Raw genomic sequence first — 14,923 nt, forward strand, 5'->3', positions numbered from 1 at the left:
CTGTTCTATGAAGACCTAGAAGACCTTTTAGAACTAACACCCAAAAAAGATGTCCTTTTCATTATAGGGGATTGGAATACAAAAGTAGGAAGTCAAGAAACACCTGGAGTAATAGGCAAATTTGGCTTTGGAATATGGAATGAAGCAGGGCAAAGGCTAATAGAGTTTTGCCAAGAGAATGCACTGGTCATAGCAAATACCCTCTTCCAACAACACAAGAGAAAACTCTACACATGGACATCACCAGATGGTCAATACTGAAATCAGATTGATTATATTCTTTGCAGCCAAAGATGGAGAAGCTCTATACAGTCCGCAAAAACAAGACCAGGAGCTGACTGTTGCTTAGATCATGAACTCCTTATTGCCAAATTCAGACTCAAATTGAGGAAAGTAGGAAAAACCACTAGACCATTCAGGTATGACCTAAATCAAATCCCTTATGATTATACAGTGGACGTGAGAAATAGATTTAAGGGACTAGATCTGATAGAGTGCCTGATGAACTATGGACTGAGGTTCGTGACATTGTACAGGAGACAGGGGTCAAGACCATCCCCATGGAAAAGAAATGCAAAAAAGCAAAATGGCTGTCTGAGGAGGCCTTACAAATAGCTGTCAAAAGAAGAGAAGTGAAAAACAATACCCAGTTGTGGATGTGACTGGTGATAGAAGCAAGGTCCAATGCTGTAAAGAGCAATATTGCATAGGAACCTGGAATGTTAGGTCCATGAATCAAGGCAAATTGGAAGTGGTCAAATAGGAGATGGCAAGAGTGAAAATCAACATTCTAGAAGGAGAAAAGGAAAGATACAAGTATCTGAATGCAGAGTTCCAAAGAATAGCAAGAAGAGATAAGAAAGCCTTCCTCAGCGATCAATGCAAAGAAATAGAGGAAAACAACAGAATGGGAAAGACTAGAGATCTCTTCAAGAAAATTAGAGATACCAAGGGAACATTTCATGCAACGATGGGCTTGATAAAGGGCAGAAATAGTATGGGCCTAACAGAAGCAGAAGATATTAAGAAGAGATGGCAAGAATACACAGAAGAACTGTACAAGAAAGATCTTCACGACCCGGATAATCACGATGCTGTGATCACTGACCTAGAGCCAGACATCCTGGAATGTGAAGTCAAGTGGGCCTTAGAAAGCATCACTATGAACAAAGCTAGTGGAAGTGATGAAATTCCAGTTGAGCTATTTCAAATCCTGAAAGATGATCCTGTGAAAGTGCCAGCAAATTTGGAAAACTCAGCAGTGGCCACAGGACTGGAAAAGGTCAGTTTTCATTCCAATCCCAAAGAAAGGCAATGCCAAAGAATGCTCAAACCACTGCACAATTGCACTCATCTCACACGCTAGTCAAGTAATGCTCAAAATTCTCCAAGCCAGGCTTCAGCAATATGTGAAGCATGAACTTCCAGATGTTCAAGCTGGTTTTAGAAAAGGCAGAGGAACCAGAGACCAAATTGCCAACATCCGCTGGATCATCAAAAAAGCAAGAGAGTTCCAGAAAAACATCTATTTCTGCTTTATTGACTATGCCAAAACCTTTGACTGTGTGGATCACAATAAACTATGGAAAATTCTGAAGGAGCTGAGAATACCAGACTGCCTGACTTGCCTCTTGAGGAACCTATATGCAGGTCAGGAAGCAACAGTTAGAACTGGACATGGAACAACAGACTGGTTCCAAATAGGAAAAGGAGTCCATCAAGGCTGTATATTGTCACCCTGCTTATTTAACTTACATGCAGAGTACATCATGAGATACTCTGGGCTGAAGAAGCACAAGCTGGAATCAAGATTGCCGGGAGAAATATCAATAACCTCAGGTATGCAGATGATACCACCCTTATGGTAGAAAGTGAAGAGGAACTAAAAAGCCCTTTGATGAAAGTGAAAGAGGAAAGTGAAGAAGTTGACTTAAAGCTCAGCATTCAGAAAACTAAGATCATGGCATCTCGTCCCATCACTTCATGGGAAATAGATGGGGAAACAGTGACAGACTTAATTTGGGGGGGGGGGGCTCCAAAATCACTGCAGATGGTGATTGCAGCCATGAAATTAAAAGACGCTTACTCCTTGGAAGGAAAGTTATCACCAACCTAGATAGCATATTCAGAAGCAGAGACATTACTTTGCCAACAAGGATCTGTCTAGTCAAGGCTATGATTTTTCCAGTGGTCATTATGGATGTGAGAATTGGACTGTGAAGAAAGCTGAGTGCCGAAGAATTGATGTTTTTGAATTGTGGTGTTGGAGAAGACTCTTGAGAGTCCCTTGGACTGCAAGGAGATCCACCCAGTCCATCCTAAAGGAGATCAGTCCTGGGTGTTCATTGGAAGGACTGATGCTGAAGCTGAAACTCCAATACTTTGGCCACCTGATGCAAAGAGCTGACTTACTTGAAAAGACCCTGATGCTGGGAGGGATTGGGGGCAGGAGGAGAAGGGGACAACAGAGGATGAGATGGCTGGATGGCATCACTGACTCGATGGGCATGAGTTTGGGTAAACTCCGGGAGTTGGTGATGGACAGGAGGCCTGGCATGCTGTGATTCATGGGATTGCAAAGAGTTGGACACAGCTGAGCAACTGAACTGACTGACAAATGCTTAGCAGGATACCTTTACTTTTTGTTACAAGGAAGAGGAAAGCTGTGTTCAGAGTCAGAATCTCTTTCCATCAGTTGTTTGAGTCCAGCTTCCTGGTCAGCTCCTGGAGTAAGCCTGCCCAGATGTGGCAGGTACACATCTGGTTACAGCAAAGAAGTGCCACGATATGCTTTCTACTTTTTGATAGACTAGGATGATGTTCTTATGAGTTATTTCTTCTCTTTCAATGTTACTAATTTAAACCATTCAATATTTACGAAATGATTGCAGTATTTTGATCTGCATTAAGTCTGGCCATACATTTTCCCCACAATTTAAACTCCAAGTTTTTTCTATTTTTTTTTTTTTCATCTTTGTTTCCCCTAGTGTGTTACAACTGGAACAAGGCATTTTTTAGTATTCTGCTGAAGATGCAGTTTGCTGTCTTTTCTATTTGTTACTATTTTAAGCATATACTTTTCTCATTTTCTCTTCAGTAATTCTATAGAAAAGCTGAAAGAATGACTTATCTGAAAGGTGGCAACATAAATTCACCATTTTAGTTTATTACCTTTTTGTGGCAGTAGTGGAGAGTCTCATCAACAGATGCTTGTTGAAGTATATTTAAAAAGTTTAAGCGGGAGAAGTAAAGTATAATTACAGAAAATTACATAAAAAAGGACAATTACAGGAAAAAGAAATACTGTGATCCTTTCCCAGTAAGTTGAATTTCAGTATGGCATAATACTTAAAAGTATGGGCTTTGGTGCCAGATGGACCATGGTTTACGTCGTGGTTCCAGCACTTACTGGTTGTGTCACCTTGGAAGAAATGAAGTTACTTCATTTCTCAGTTTGTTTCCTCATTTGAGGAATGTGTATTTCTTGGGGTACTTGGGAAGATTAAATAAAGTGATCTATGCAGAATACTTAGCATTACTCAACAGCTAATTTTATTAGTTATAAAATGATACCTTTGTTTTTATCACCTTGGGCTTTATATTTTAATATTAAAGCATCTTTTTAAAGGCCTAGTATCAGGATAACTTTTATGTTGGCATTCATCATTTTAGTGTTTTCACATGAGTCTTCATCATTTTATTATTTTCATATGAGTATTCTTTATATGGGGCTCTTCCCTGGTGGCTCAGTGGTAAAGAATCTGCCTGCCAAGGCAGGAGACTCGAATTCTATCCATGGATTGGGAAGCTGCCTTGGAGAAAGAAATGGCAACCCACTCCCAGTATTCTTGCCTGGGAAGTTCCATGGACAGAGGAGCCTGGGGCTATAGTCCATGGGGTTGCAAGGAGTTGGACATAACCTAGCTACCAAAAACAACAACAAATCCTTAATTTACAAAATAACAAAAATGATAATGTTAACAGAATTAAGCATATATAGTTCCCCAAAGAAGACTATATATACATACACACACACACACACACACACACACACACACTTTTATTTGAGGGACTTCCTGGTGGTTCAGTGGTTAAGACTCTAAGCTTTCAGTGCATGGGACACAGGTTCAGTCCCTAGTCAGGGAACTAAAATCCTGTATGCTGCATGGCTTGGCCACAATTTTTTTTTTTTTTCTAATTTGCTGGTCATAATGGTATATAAGTAATGATCAAAAACTGTTCAATGTTGCATATATTCACTTCAGATGACATGGGGGCGGAAACTGTCATCATTCTTTCTTGTTTCAATTGATAGATAGCATACTGTAGTTAAAATGATCTTTATAAAACTTTAAAAATGGTCGTGCTCATCTTTATTAAAGATTTTTCCATGGCTTCTTATTCTTCTTCAGGAAAAGGCCAGTGTGATCTGTATGGTATCAGTTTACTTCTCTGTTCTCTTGGCACCTGGTACCTCATCATAGCATGACCACACTCTGTTTTAATCTTTTACTGTGTTTAAATTTTCTACTTAATTATCTTTACCTTCAGACAGAAGACATCCCTGAGAGGGTAGAATATTTATCTTTTTTAGTATTGAGCGACCAAAGTCTAGAGCATCATAAGATAAATATTTGAGTAATGAAGGAAAGAACTTAGTAGCTCTATTAGATTTTAAAGGTAGGACCATTTAAATTTATGTTATAATTATTATTTTATATTAATAAGCACATGTAAAAATAGAGATTCAACTTATAACCCTAGATTCTAAAATTTAGTGATAAAGTTATGTCTGATTGGTCAAGTTTTTTTTTTTTTCCCCCATAGAGATATGCTCAATTGTTTCTGGAGGATTAAGGGTGGTACTGTGGAGAGAACACTCAGAATCGAAAGCTTTAGGATTATGCTCCAGGTTTGTTATTCAGTAGTTCTGTCATCTTGGGCAAGTCACTTACGAACTTCAGTTTTCTGCCTGCGTGTGTATTAGTCCTCCAGTTATGTCTGAATCTTTGCGACCCCAGAGATTATAGCCCGCCAGGCTCCTCTGTCCATGGAGTTCTCCAGGCAAGAATACTGGAGTGGGTTGCCATGCCCTTCTCCAGGGGATCTTCTGACTCAGGGATCGAACCTAGGTCTCCTGCATGGCAGGCAGATTCTTTACCATCTGAGCCACCAGGGAAGCCCCAGTTTCATGTATAAGAGGCAATATAACTTCTCAGTGGTGGGAATCAGATAATGCATGGGAAAGTTCTTTCTAAACTGTGAAAGTGAAAGACGCTCAATTGTGTCTGGCTCTTTGCGAACCCATGGACTATACAGTCTGTGGAATTCTCCAGGCCAGAATACTGGAGTGGGCAGCCTTTCCCTTCTCTAGGGAATCTTTCCAACCCAGGAATCGAACCCAGGTCTCCTGCATTGCAGTCAGATTGTATTTAAAGGGATTTCAAGATTTGAAATGATTTGTGTGTTTAGTTTACCATTTCCTTTATTATACTTAGATCTTAGTTTTCTGAACAATACCATCACATGTTCTATAATTCTTCTTAGTTGTGGCAAATAATTTTGTTATCTTTTTCCTATCTAAAAATTCATGTTAGCAATATTACTGTTTCAAATTAAATCACCTGTCCCAAATTATAACTTTTTGGCAATGCTGTTCTTAAACCAAAGACAAAAGAGTTGAACCTTAATTAACAGACATGGGATTACCTGTGATTCCAATTATGTAACATTCACTATATCCTTTGGATTGTATATTTCATCTGAAATTTTTATTTTTAAAAATGATTTCCCTGTTATTTCCTTCTGTATCTGCCTTCAGGTATTCCAAGTTTAGTTTTGTCCTTTCAGTAGACTCTGGAGTCATATGAATACAGATTTCCTTTAACAGAGAAAATAAGATAATTGAGATCATTGTATTGGCAGTTCAGGTGAAAAAATATCTCCACTTATACCTGGTTTAATTTGAACAGCAGTCAAGGTATTAGTCCCAACTTACTTGGGTAATTCTCAACTTTCCACTTTATTAAACATCTGGTTAGGGATCTTTGAATTATACAACAAGATCCTTGTTATCTTTTGTTTTCTTTATTTACCATCTTTGTATAGTTATGTAGTTTTCTATTATCTTCACATTCAAGCTTTTGTTAATCAGAAACAAGAATTTAATCAGAAATAGAATTAACACCAGATGGTGATCATTGATGTCAAAAAGAACCTTGAAAAGGCAACCGCAATTCCATCATTAGATGCTGGCATGCATAAACCTAAGTTGTCTAAGACAGACTTGACCATATTTGACCATTTTTATTGTATTCTGCCTTTTTGTTTTATGTGTCAGTATTTTGTTGTACAGAAATGAGAGACATAATAAATTCTGTTGGTTTAGAGGCCATCTAGATGCTTTTGATAGTGTCTTCCCTGGGTAGTCATTCAATAAATATGTGTTGAAGGAATTAGTTAAAGTCCCTTTACCTAGTGACTTATATCTGTAGATGTGATTATGGGAATGCTATCATGGTGTGCTGCAGTCCATGGGGTTGCAAAGAGTCGGACACGACTTAGCAACTGAACAACAGCAACGATAAGAAACAATGAAAGCAAAGAAGGTGTAGACAGCATTTCAAGGAGTTTTGCTATGGAAGGGAACAGAGAACTGGGGACAGTAGTTAGAGGAATTAAGGGTAAAGGAAGGTTTTTAAAAATCACTGCTCTTACAGTTTTATTTGTATGCTAAAGGGAGGGATTGGAGAGGAAAACAGTTGATGATGAAGCAGTGTAGGCAAAAGAAAATAGGCTTAGGTGCTTAAGTAGAGGAGTTGGCATTACAAATATTTTATCCATAGTAACGGGGAAGACAGAATATAGGGGAGCAGCTACAGATAACCTAGTGGATATTAGATTAGGAGATTGTGTAATTTCTCTTCTGATTTTCCACAAAATGGAAAACATGATCATCAGCTGAGGATGGCTGTAGGGGTAGAGAATTGGAACGTTCAATAGGAAAATATGAATTATTGTTATAATTGATATTTAGTCTGTGAAAGTGGTAGATTTGAAGGGGGAAAGGCTATTAAAATTCAAAGACAGTTGTCTTTGTGGTAATGATTGTGGTAATCATTTCACAATATATACATATATCAAAACTTTCTGTTTTACACCTTAACTGTATACAATTTTTATTTGTCAATCTGACCTCAGTAAAGCTGGGAGAAAAAGAATGAATCTCAAAGCAGGGAAGTTTTGATGAAGATTCCTCGTATGATTAAAAAATACACAATAACAAAAGAAGAGCTCTGGTCAGGTGGAGAAGTACCAGGAATTCCTAAAGAGACTTTTGAAGGAAGTGACACTGACTGAAGGTAAAACTCTTACTGATGACAGAATCTGAGCAAAGGATAAAATTGTGGAAAACCAAGCCTGGCGTGCTGCAGTCCATGGGATCACAAGAGTTGGACACAACTGAGTGACTGAACAATAATTCCAGTCAGCTTTCATCCAAAATGATATTAATAAGAAACTTCATAATGTGTCTTCTCTATGAAAAGTTTGTATGCTATTCCTCAGACAGGAACTCCTCAAACAGAACAAATATAAAATTATATAAATCATATAAAGAGGAAAATTATCAATTTAATATTTAAGATTATGGTCTGAACTTTGTTGCCACTTTCTTCAGAAGCTTTCAAAACATAATTTTATAAAATACAAGTCGATGATGAAAGCAGTTGTTCATTTGTTAAGATGACTCTTGCCCTTTCTCATAATGCATTTCAGGTCTGAGGAAGTGTTGTATTTTATATTCTCAGTGTACATTCATAAGTATTACTGGTTAAAAATATGTAACGACATTTTTCAAACAGAACTTAATTTTGGAACAACTAAATTGAGTCTTCTCACTTCCAAAAATAATTGTCACCTACTACACACAAAGACACTGCCACTTTGGTGACTTTTTCAGGGATATTTTGTTGTCTGGGTAACTAATACTTTGTCATGTGAGCAGTTCAAGAAGCCATAGTATAACAGTGCATATTAAGAATGCCTGTAGTATTTGTGTAGGCAAAGTGGTTTGGAAGAAGAGTGACAGTGATTACTTTTAACTGTCAGAGATGGTTTTATGAAATAGAGAGCATTTGTGTGTGTGTGTGTGTGTGTGTGTTGGTCGTTCAGTTGTGTCTGACTCTTTGTGACTCCATGGACTGTATGTATTCCACCAGGCTCCCCTGTCTGTGGAGTCCTCCAGGCAGGAATACTGGAGTGGGTTGCCACTTCCTTCTCCAGAGAACATTTGAGTTAGGTCCAAATTAAGGGAAGATAAGTTTTCAGTTGACTTCTTGATTACTTTCTATGCGCTAGGTATTGTACTAAGCATTTTGTAATTTAATCCTGCTGCCTGTAAGGAAACAAGCTCAGAGAGGTTAAGTAACTTATTGACGACCACACAGCTAGCAAATAGGTTTCAGACCCAGACCCAGCTAACAATAAACTCTTTCTAATGTAGCATACTAATTCAAGGAGGAGAGAGGGCTATGGGGGAGGATATTCCAATACAGAGAGCAGGAGGAGCAAAGAAAACTACACAGGTATAGAAAGTGTGTGTGTGTACGTATGTGTGTGTGGGGGGCAGAGTGGAGAGTGAAAGTGAGTAATCCACTGTGGCTTTGGCACTGTGTGTAAATGTGTGAAGGGGGTGAAATAATATATAGTGGGAAATAAAGACTGAAAATATAGCTTGTAAACAGCTTATGGGATGGTGGTCTCAAAAGTTACATTAAGGAATCTGGACATTATGTTGTAGGAGGTCACAAATTTTAAGATAGTTTTCCTGACAGAGTCTTATCTACTGTGTGAATATCAACTGGTCGGCATTCCATATGGACTTTTGCCTTGTTTCATAGTTGCAAATTCTTTTGGAAGACAATAGAAATAAAAGTGGGTTCTTAAAATTGAGTTCATTGTAATTATCAATTTTAAAAGTAGTTTATGGAATTCCTGATTAGTTATTATTCTGTGTTATGAAATTAGGAATACCATTAGACAATAGTTTAATGTTAGATTACTGTTTTTCTGAGACCATAAGATAGAATTTTAAAATCATGTTTTTCAGATACTGACCGAGCTTTGTCATTACTGGAAGAATACTGCAAAAAATTAAGGAAACCAGAGGAGCAGCAGTTGAAAAATGCTGTTAAAAAGGTGATGGGTATCTTTAAGAGCAGCTTATTCCAAGCTTTGCTAGGTAGGTATTAAAAATTATTCATCATCTTCACAATTAGAATTGGGCTTAATTGTTTGAATATTGTTGTCAGAGAACCTGATATTAACCAAATTTGAAACTGAAATATTTTTCTTGATATCAGGTAGAAGAAAATATTTTTTTTCATTTTCTTATTTCAGCTTATCTTAAAAAAGAACTGCTATAAGATGGAAATAAGTATATGTTAATAAAAATAAAATTATTGAAAGAATGTTTTGTATAGGAAGACAAGTAAACACAGGAAAAAGCTGGAGTAGTTTATTTCAAAAATTGAGGAAAAATGTGCTAGAGAAGGAAGTTGCTTCCTTCTGGAGAAGGACTTGCCTGACATGAATAGTGATGGGTCACATTCTATTCAGCTAGGATTATAGTTCTAGTCTTACCTTCTTCAGACAAAACTTAAAACACTATTTTTCATCTTTTTGCTTCTCTCAAAAAATCTCATGATTCACACTGAAAAATTTATTGATGAAAATTTCAATACTTTGTCAGTTTTTCATGAATTGAGCTACATAATGTTTAACCTTCTGTTTATTCTTGAATTTATGGTTTATTTATGTATATCTTTATACATACATTTTTGCATTTATGCAGATAATTTTAAATTCTTTTTTTAGAATTAAACTAGTAAAGATACAAATACCTCCCCCCAACAAAAGTGACCAACAGTTTTAAAAAGGACTCAATTATAGATTCTGCTAAATTTAAACAGTATATTTTAGAGAAATAATTGCATCTACTAGACATTATTACTACTTTTTCCAGGTTTGATGGTTACTGATATAAAAAATAAAAACATGAATTTATGAGAATTAGTCTTGAAAATATTTTGTGCTTTTATTATAATAAATGTTTATACTTATTGACAAAACTACAACTCTATGGTTTATATTTAAGAAACCATTCCTTTTTGAAAAATTGAAAATCAATCTATTGAGTAAAAATAGTAAAAGCTCTATAGGATTATTTTGTCTGTGGATTAATTTCTTTGAAATATTCTTTTATGGCTAGTAAGAATTAATGACACACATAACTATAATCATCTTAGTTGGTATTAAATAAAAACAACTCTAAATGGACTCTTAACGAAATTTAAATAAACCCTGTCATTAGAGAATAGTATTTTAGAGAACATTTTTTAAGCAACAGATTTTTCAGTTAAAAATTAATAGTTTTATTAAGACCATTAACTGAATGGCCATACTTCTAAATAGATTTGTATGATGTGCTTAGATAAGATTGGGCTATGTCTTTTGATTGAGTTTTTAAGAACTTTATTTAGGAAGAATATTGTTGAATGCTTTAGATAATTCTACCAGAATAATGTATTCATTTGGCAGTGCAGCATCATTACATGAGGAATAAAAAGACGAATGACAAAGAGTTGTATTTTGCCATTGTTTAAAGTGAGTGATAGATAACTTGGCAGAAAGCCTATAGAGTAGTTGAATTTCTCTAATAAGATGAGAGGTCACAGTAATCTGTAAAAAGCTGTTACATAAGTAATCCTGATGCCCAGCTTTGAATGGATAGATTTGTTTTGGCTGGTCTTTTAAGTCATTTTGGAATAAACCAGACTGCAAAGAATGGAGCAATGCTATACAATGCAACATAATTTTCTATTGAATTTTATTGGTCTCACTGTGCATTTTTTTTTTAAGGACCCAAAAAGGAAAAACTACATAGCCCTTGTATCCTGAAGGGGATTGTATCTTTATAAAAGGATAAGTAGGGAACCATTGATAAACAGGGGATTATTTTTACTGGGTATTTTGCTTTCTGTTTCAACCAACCTCCCTTCCCCTTCTTTTTTGCTGCACATAATGGAAAATAGTGGCTTTAGCCCATTATTCTGATAATCAGATAGTATGTTGAAATAATGCCTTGCATGAATCTCAACTGAAGAAAATAGGAGGCACTCATAGTGCAGAAAATCCAATACAAGTGTATAGTAGGGTAAAACACTGTTATTGCAGAATGTGCTGTATCATTTACAGGTGACTCGGAAACCAGGCCTTGTCTCAGTAAATGAAAAGCATCACTTTGAAAATAAATAATATCCTTCTTTTGTGAAAAAAGAAAATGCAAACACTAGTCTATCTTAGATGGTATAATCTTTGAGCACAGAATTCTGTCTCCATAGCTTTGATCATTATTATAGTGTGTAAAAGCATTTTATAAATGGGTTCTGTGATAATAGGATGGGGAGTGATAGCAGAGGTATTGTTTTTTTATTTTTAAGGTATAACTTTATCTGATTATAAGTATGCTGTGCTTAGTCACTTAGTCGTGTCCGAGGCTTTGCGACCCCAGGGACTGTAGCCTGCCAGGCTCTTCTGTCTGTGGGAATTCTCCAGGCAAGAACTCTGGAGTGGGTTGCCATGCCCTCCTCCAGGGGATCTTTCCAACCCAGGGACTGAATCCAGGTTTCCCGCATTGCAGGTGGATTTTTTACTGCCTGAGCCACTAGGGAAGCCTGATTATAAGCATAATATATGCTAATTATGGAACATTTTCAAAATAAAAGAAAATTTCTCTTGTGATAAACAGTGTGAATGATAAACTGTTTGATTAACTTTCTTCTTTCTTGCTTCTTTAGGCCCTGTATTCTGTTTTGATTTTCCATTTACGAAAACTGAAAGTATAAACACAAAGACCTTAATTTTTAAAAAGTTAGTAATTAATGTTCATTAATACACAAAAAGAAAAATGCCTAAAATAGTAAAGCTGCACACTTCGATGTTAGGCTTAGGGTGACATCTTGTGGAAATACTAAGGAAAATGTTTTCTCCAGTGGATGGCTTTATGATGATTGCACTATTAGCACTTTTCAGAATTTGAATATAAGTGAATTCCACGATATTTTACAACTTAAGTCTCTTCATTTAGCACAGCTAAAGCAGTCAGATTTTCAAGGGACTGTATTAGATTATTTATCCTTTTTTTAGGAGCAAGATGGAATGTTTTCCTTTTTGTACGTCTCTGCCAGATCTACTTTGAAAATTTAACGATCTGTGTTAGCACCATAATTATCTGTAAAGACCATTTAAATCATGTAATCGGTTAGTTCATTTTTGAGTTATGTACCATGAAATTTCTTTGCTTTGATATCTTATTGAAAATTGCCTTATTTATTTATTACTTTTATGTACCAGTATGGACAGAACATGTATGTATATTTAGTACCTTTCAACCCCTTCTAAAATCTTGTTAGCATTGTTTAATCTAATTTTGTTTTCTCTTACTTCACTTCAGTGTTTGAGGGGGAACCTAGGGGGAAGCCTTAGAAGAGAATGGGTAGTAGTGATTGTTTCCTAAAAACTCTGCTGGTAGCATAGCAACATCTTAGAAAAGAACTTATCTTGCTTTATGGTGGCTGAATGTCAGATTTTGTGTTAGAGTAAAATATTTTTTATTTTCATAAACATAAGTATAGACCATATGGAATTATTAGCAATAGAGGTGACACAGTAGATATACTTACATATTGGGATTTATCATCTCCTTCTACCTGTCCCTACCTATTGAAGCCTTCTACCATGTCCTTACCTGTTAGCAGCTTTAACCAGCCCTTTCGTTATGTCTCATAGCACTTTGTTCATATTACTATAAAGCACTTGTTATGTTGCCTTATGACAAATTGAGTATATTACTACTCCCTCAATAGAATGTAATAGCTTGAGAGTTGAGGTTATATCTATATAACATTTGTACCCTCAGTTTGTGGGCTTTAATAATAATATGTCATCAATACATTTTATGTATTCAACAATTACTTAAAAAATACCTGTTATGTGTTACACATTATGCTTGACAATAGGGATATAACACTAAACTATCTGTTCAGTTGCTCAGTAGTGTCTGACTCTTTGCGACCCCATGGATTGAAGGCTTCCCTGTCCATTTCCAACTCCTGGAGCCTACTCAAACTTGTGTTCATCACGTCAGTAAACTGTAGAGGAGAGAATAGTGCTTGCCTTTATGGGTGAGAGAAATCAAGTGGAGAAAAGAGATATTAGGTATGTGATTAGTGAGTCATTTAAATATAATAGTGATTAGTATTATAAAATTGATTTGCATGAGAGTTTTATCAGATTTTAGTTTGAGTAAAAAAAAATTGCATTTTTTCTCACTGTAGTAATTCTAACATGTTGGGTTGGCCAAAAAAATTGTGTTTTCCTATAACAGCTTATGGAAAATCCTAACAAACTTTTTGGTTTGTTATTTATTTCAAAGTAATATCTATTTACAAACATCATAGTTATTCTGGTCTTAATTTGTTTTTGTAATAATTTTTGCCACCTGATCATAAGAAACTGAAATAATTTTTTGTAGATTATAGTGAAATGGTTATATAAATTTGGAACAACTTGACTCTAATCCTCCAAAGCAGAGGTTCTCAGAGTGTGGTTCTTGGATCAGCAGCATCAGCTTCACTTGGGAATTTGGTCAGCATTGCAAATTCTTGGGCCTCACTCCAGACTTACCGAATTACAAACTCTGAAAGCAGGGTGCAGCAAATATTGTTGCAATAAGCCTTCCAGGCTATTCTGAGGCATGCTAAAGTTTGAGAACTTGTGTTCTAAATAGTTAGAAATTTGGCCACTCAGGGAAAGAAATATAGTATGTGAACAGCATTAATAAATTTGGGAAAATATGATGGTGGCATTTCTTCATTCTTGAGTTTTATAAAAATTTAGTTTGATCTGTGTCAAATATAATGAGCCATTATATTATCATTCTGGGATATACAATAGTGTATCTGAAACATTGAAGTGGATTTTTTCCCTGTGGATACTTCATGGTAGTTTCTACCTATGGAACTGTGAATAGAGAACAAATAAGCTACACTGAGATGCCGTTGTTGGCACATGCGAAGCTCAGTTCAGTTCAGTTGCTCAATTGTGTCTGACTCTTTGCGACCCCATGGACTGCAGCATGCCAGGCTTCCGTGTCTATCACCAACTCCCGGAGCTTACTCAAACTCATGTCCATCCAGTTGGTGATGCCATCCAACCATCTCATCCTCTGTCGTCCCCTTCTCCTCCCATCTTCAATCTTTCCCAGCATCAGGATTTTTTCAAATGAGTCAGTTCATTGCATCAGGTGGCCAAAGTATTGGAGCTTCAGCTTCTAGACAGCATATTAAAAAGCAGGGACATTACTTTGCCAACAAAGGTCTGTCTAGTCAAAGCTGTGGTTTTTCCAGTAGTCATGTATGGATGTGAGAGTTGGACTATAAAGAAAGCTGAGCACTGAAGAATTGATGCTTTGAACTGTGGTGTTGGAGAAGACTGTTGAGAGTTCCTTGGACTGCAAGGAAGGTGAATGTTAGGTTCTTAAATATTGAGATCTACTCTGTTCTTGTTAATTTGTTTACAATACCCATTTCAGTAGAAAGAATGCAGGTATTTCAGTTATTACAATTTAGTAATAATAATTAATAAGTTATTTATGAGGTATTTACCTCCTTACATGGACATGTGCAGGTGGATATTATTAAAAACCAAATTCCTACCCTTGAGGATGTTAGGATCAGTTAGGAAGGTAATATTCACATATATACTAACAAGTATTACGTAGAATATAACCGAGGCTTAAACTCTGGAGCTTAGACCAAAGTGCTGTAGGAGTCCAAAGAAGCATGGATTCATTGTAGATTGG

At 36.1% G+C, this 14,923-nt stretch overlaps 1 protein-coding gene across 2 annotated transcripts in view; it reads left to right on the top strand.

Moving 5' to 3' along the window:
- LOC138986259 (disks large 1 tumor suppressor protein-like) overlaps positions 1–14,923 on the top strand; it is a 516,603-nt gene that overhangs the window by 9,751 nt on the left and 491,929 nt on the right. The window contains exons 1-3 of one of the 2 annotated variants that reach the window (XR_011463121.1): positions 7,180–7,361; positions 9,110–9,241; positions 11,257–11,320. Coding sequence is in view for 1 of the 2 variants with exons in the window: in XM_070365272.1 (XP_070221373.1) it covers positions 9,110–9,241 (132 nt within the window). In the remaining variant the exon portion in view is untranslated. Of the gene's footprint in view, positions 1–7,179; positions 7,362–9,109; positions 9,242–11,256; positions 11,321–14,923 lie in introns of those variants that run through there. The other variant, XM_070365272.1, reaches the window with a different exon arrangement.

The sequence above is a fragment of the Bos mutus genome, chromosome 29, assembly GCF_027580195.1.
Source record: "Bos mutus isolate GX-2022 chromosome 29, NWIPB_WYAK_1.1, whole genome shotgun sequence".
Lineage (NCBI taxonomy): Eukaryota > Metazoa > Chordata > Mammalia > Artiodactyla > Bovidae > Bos > Bos mutus.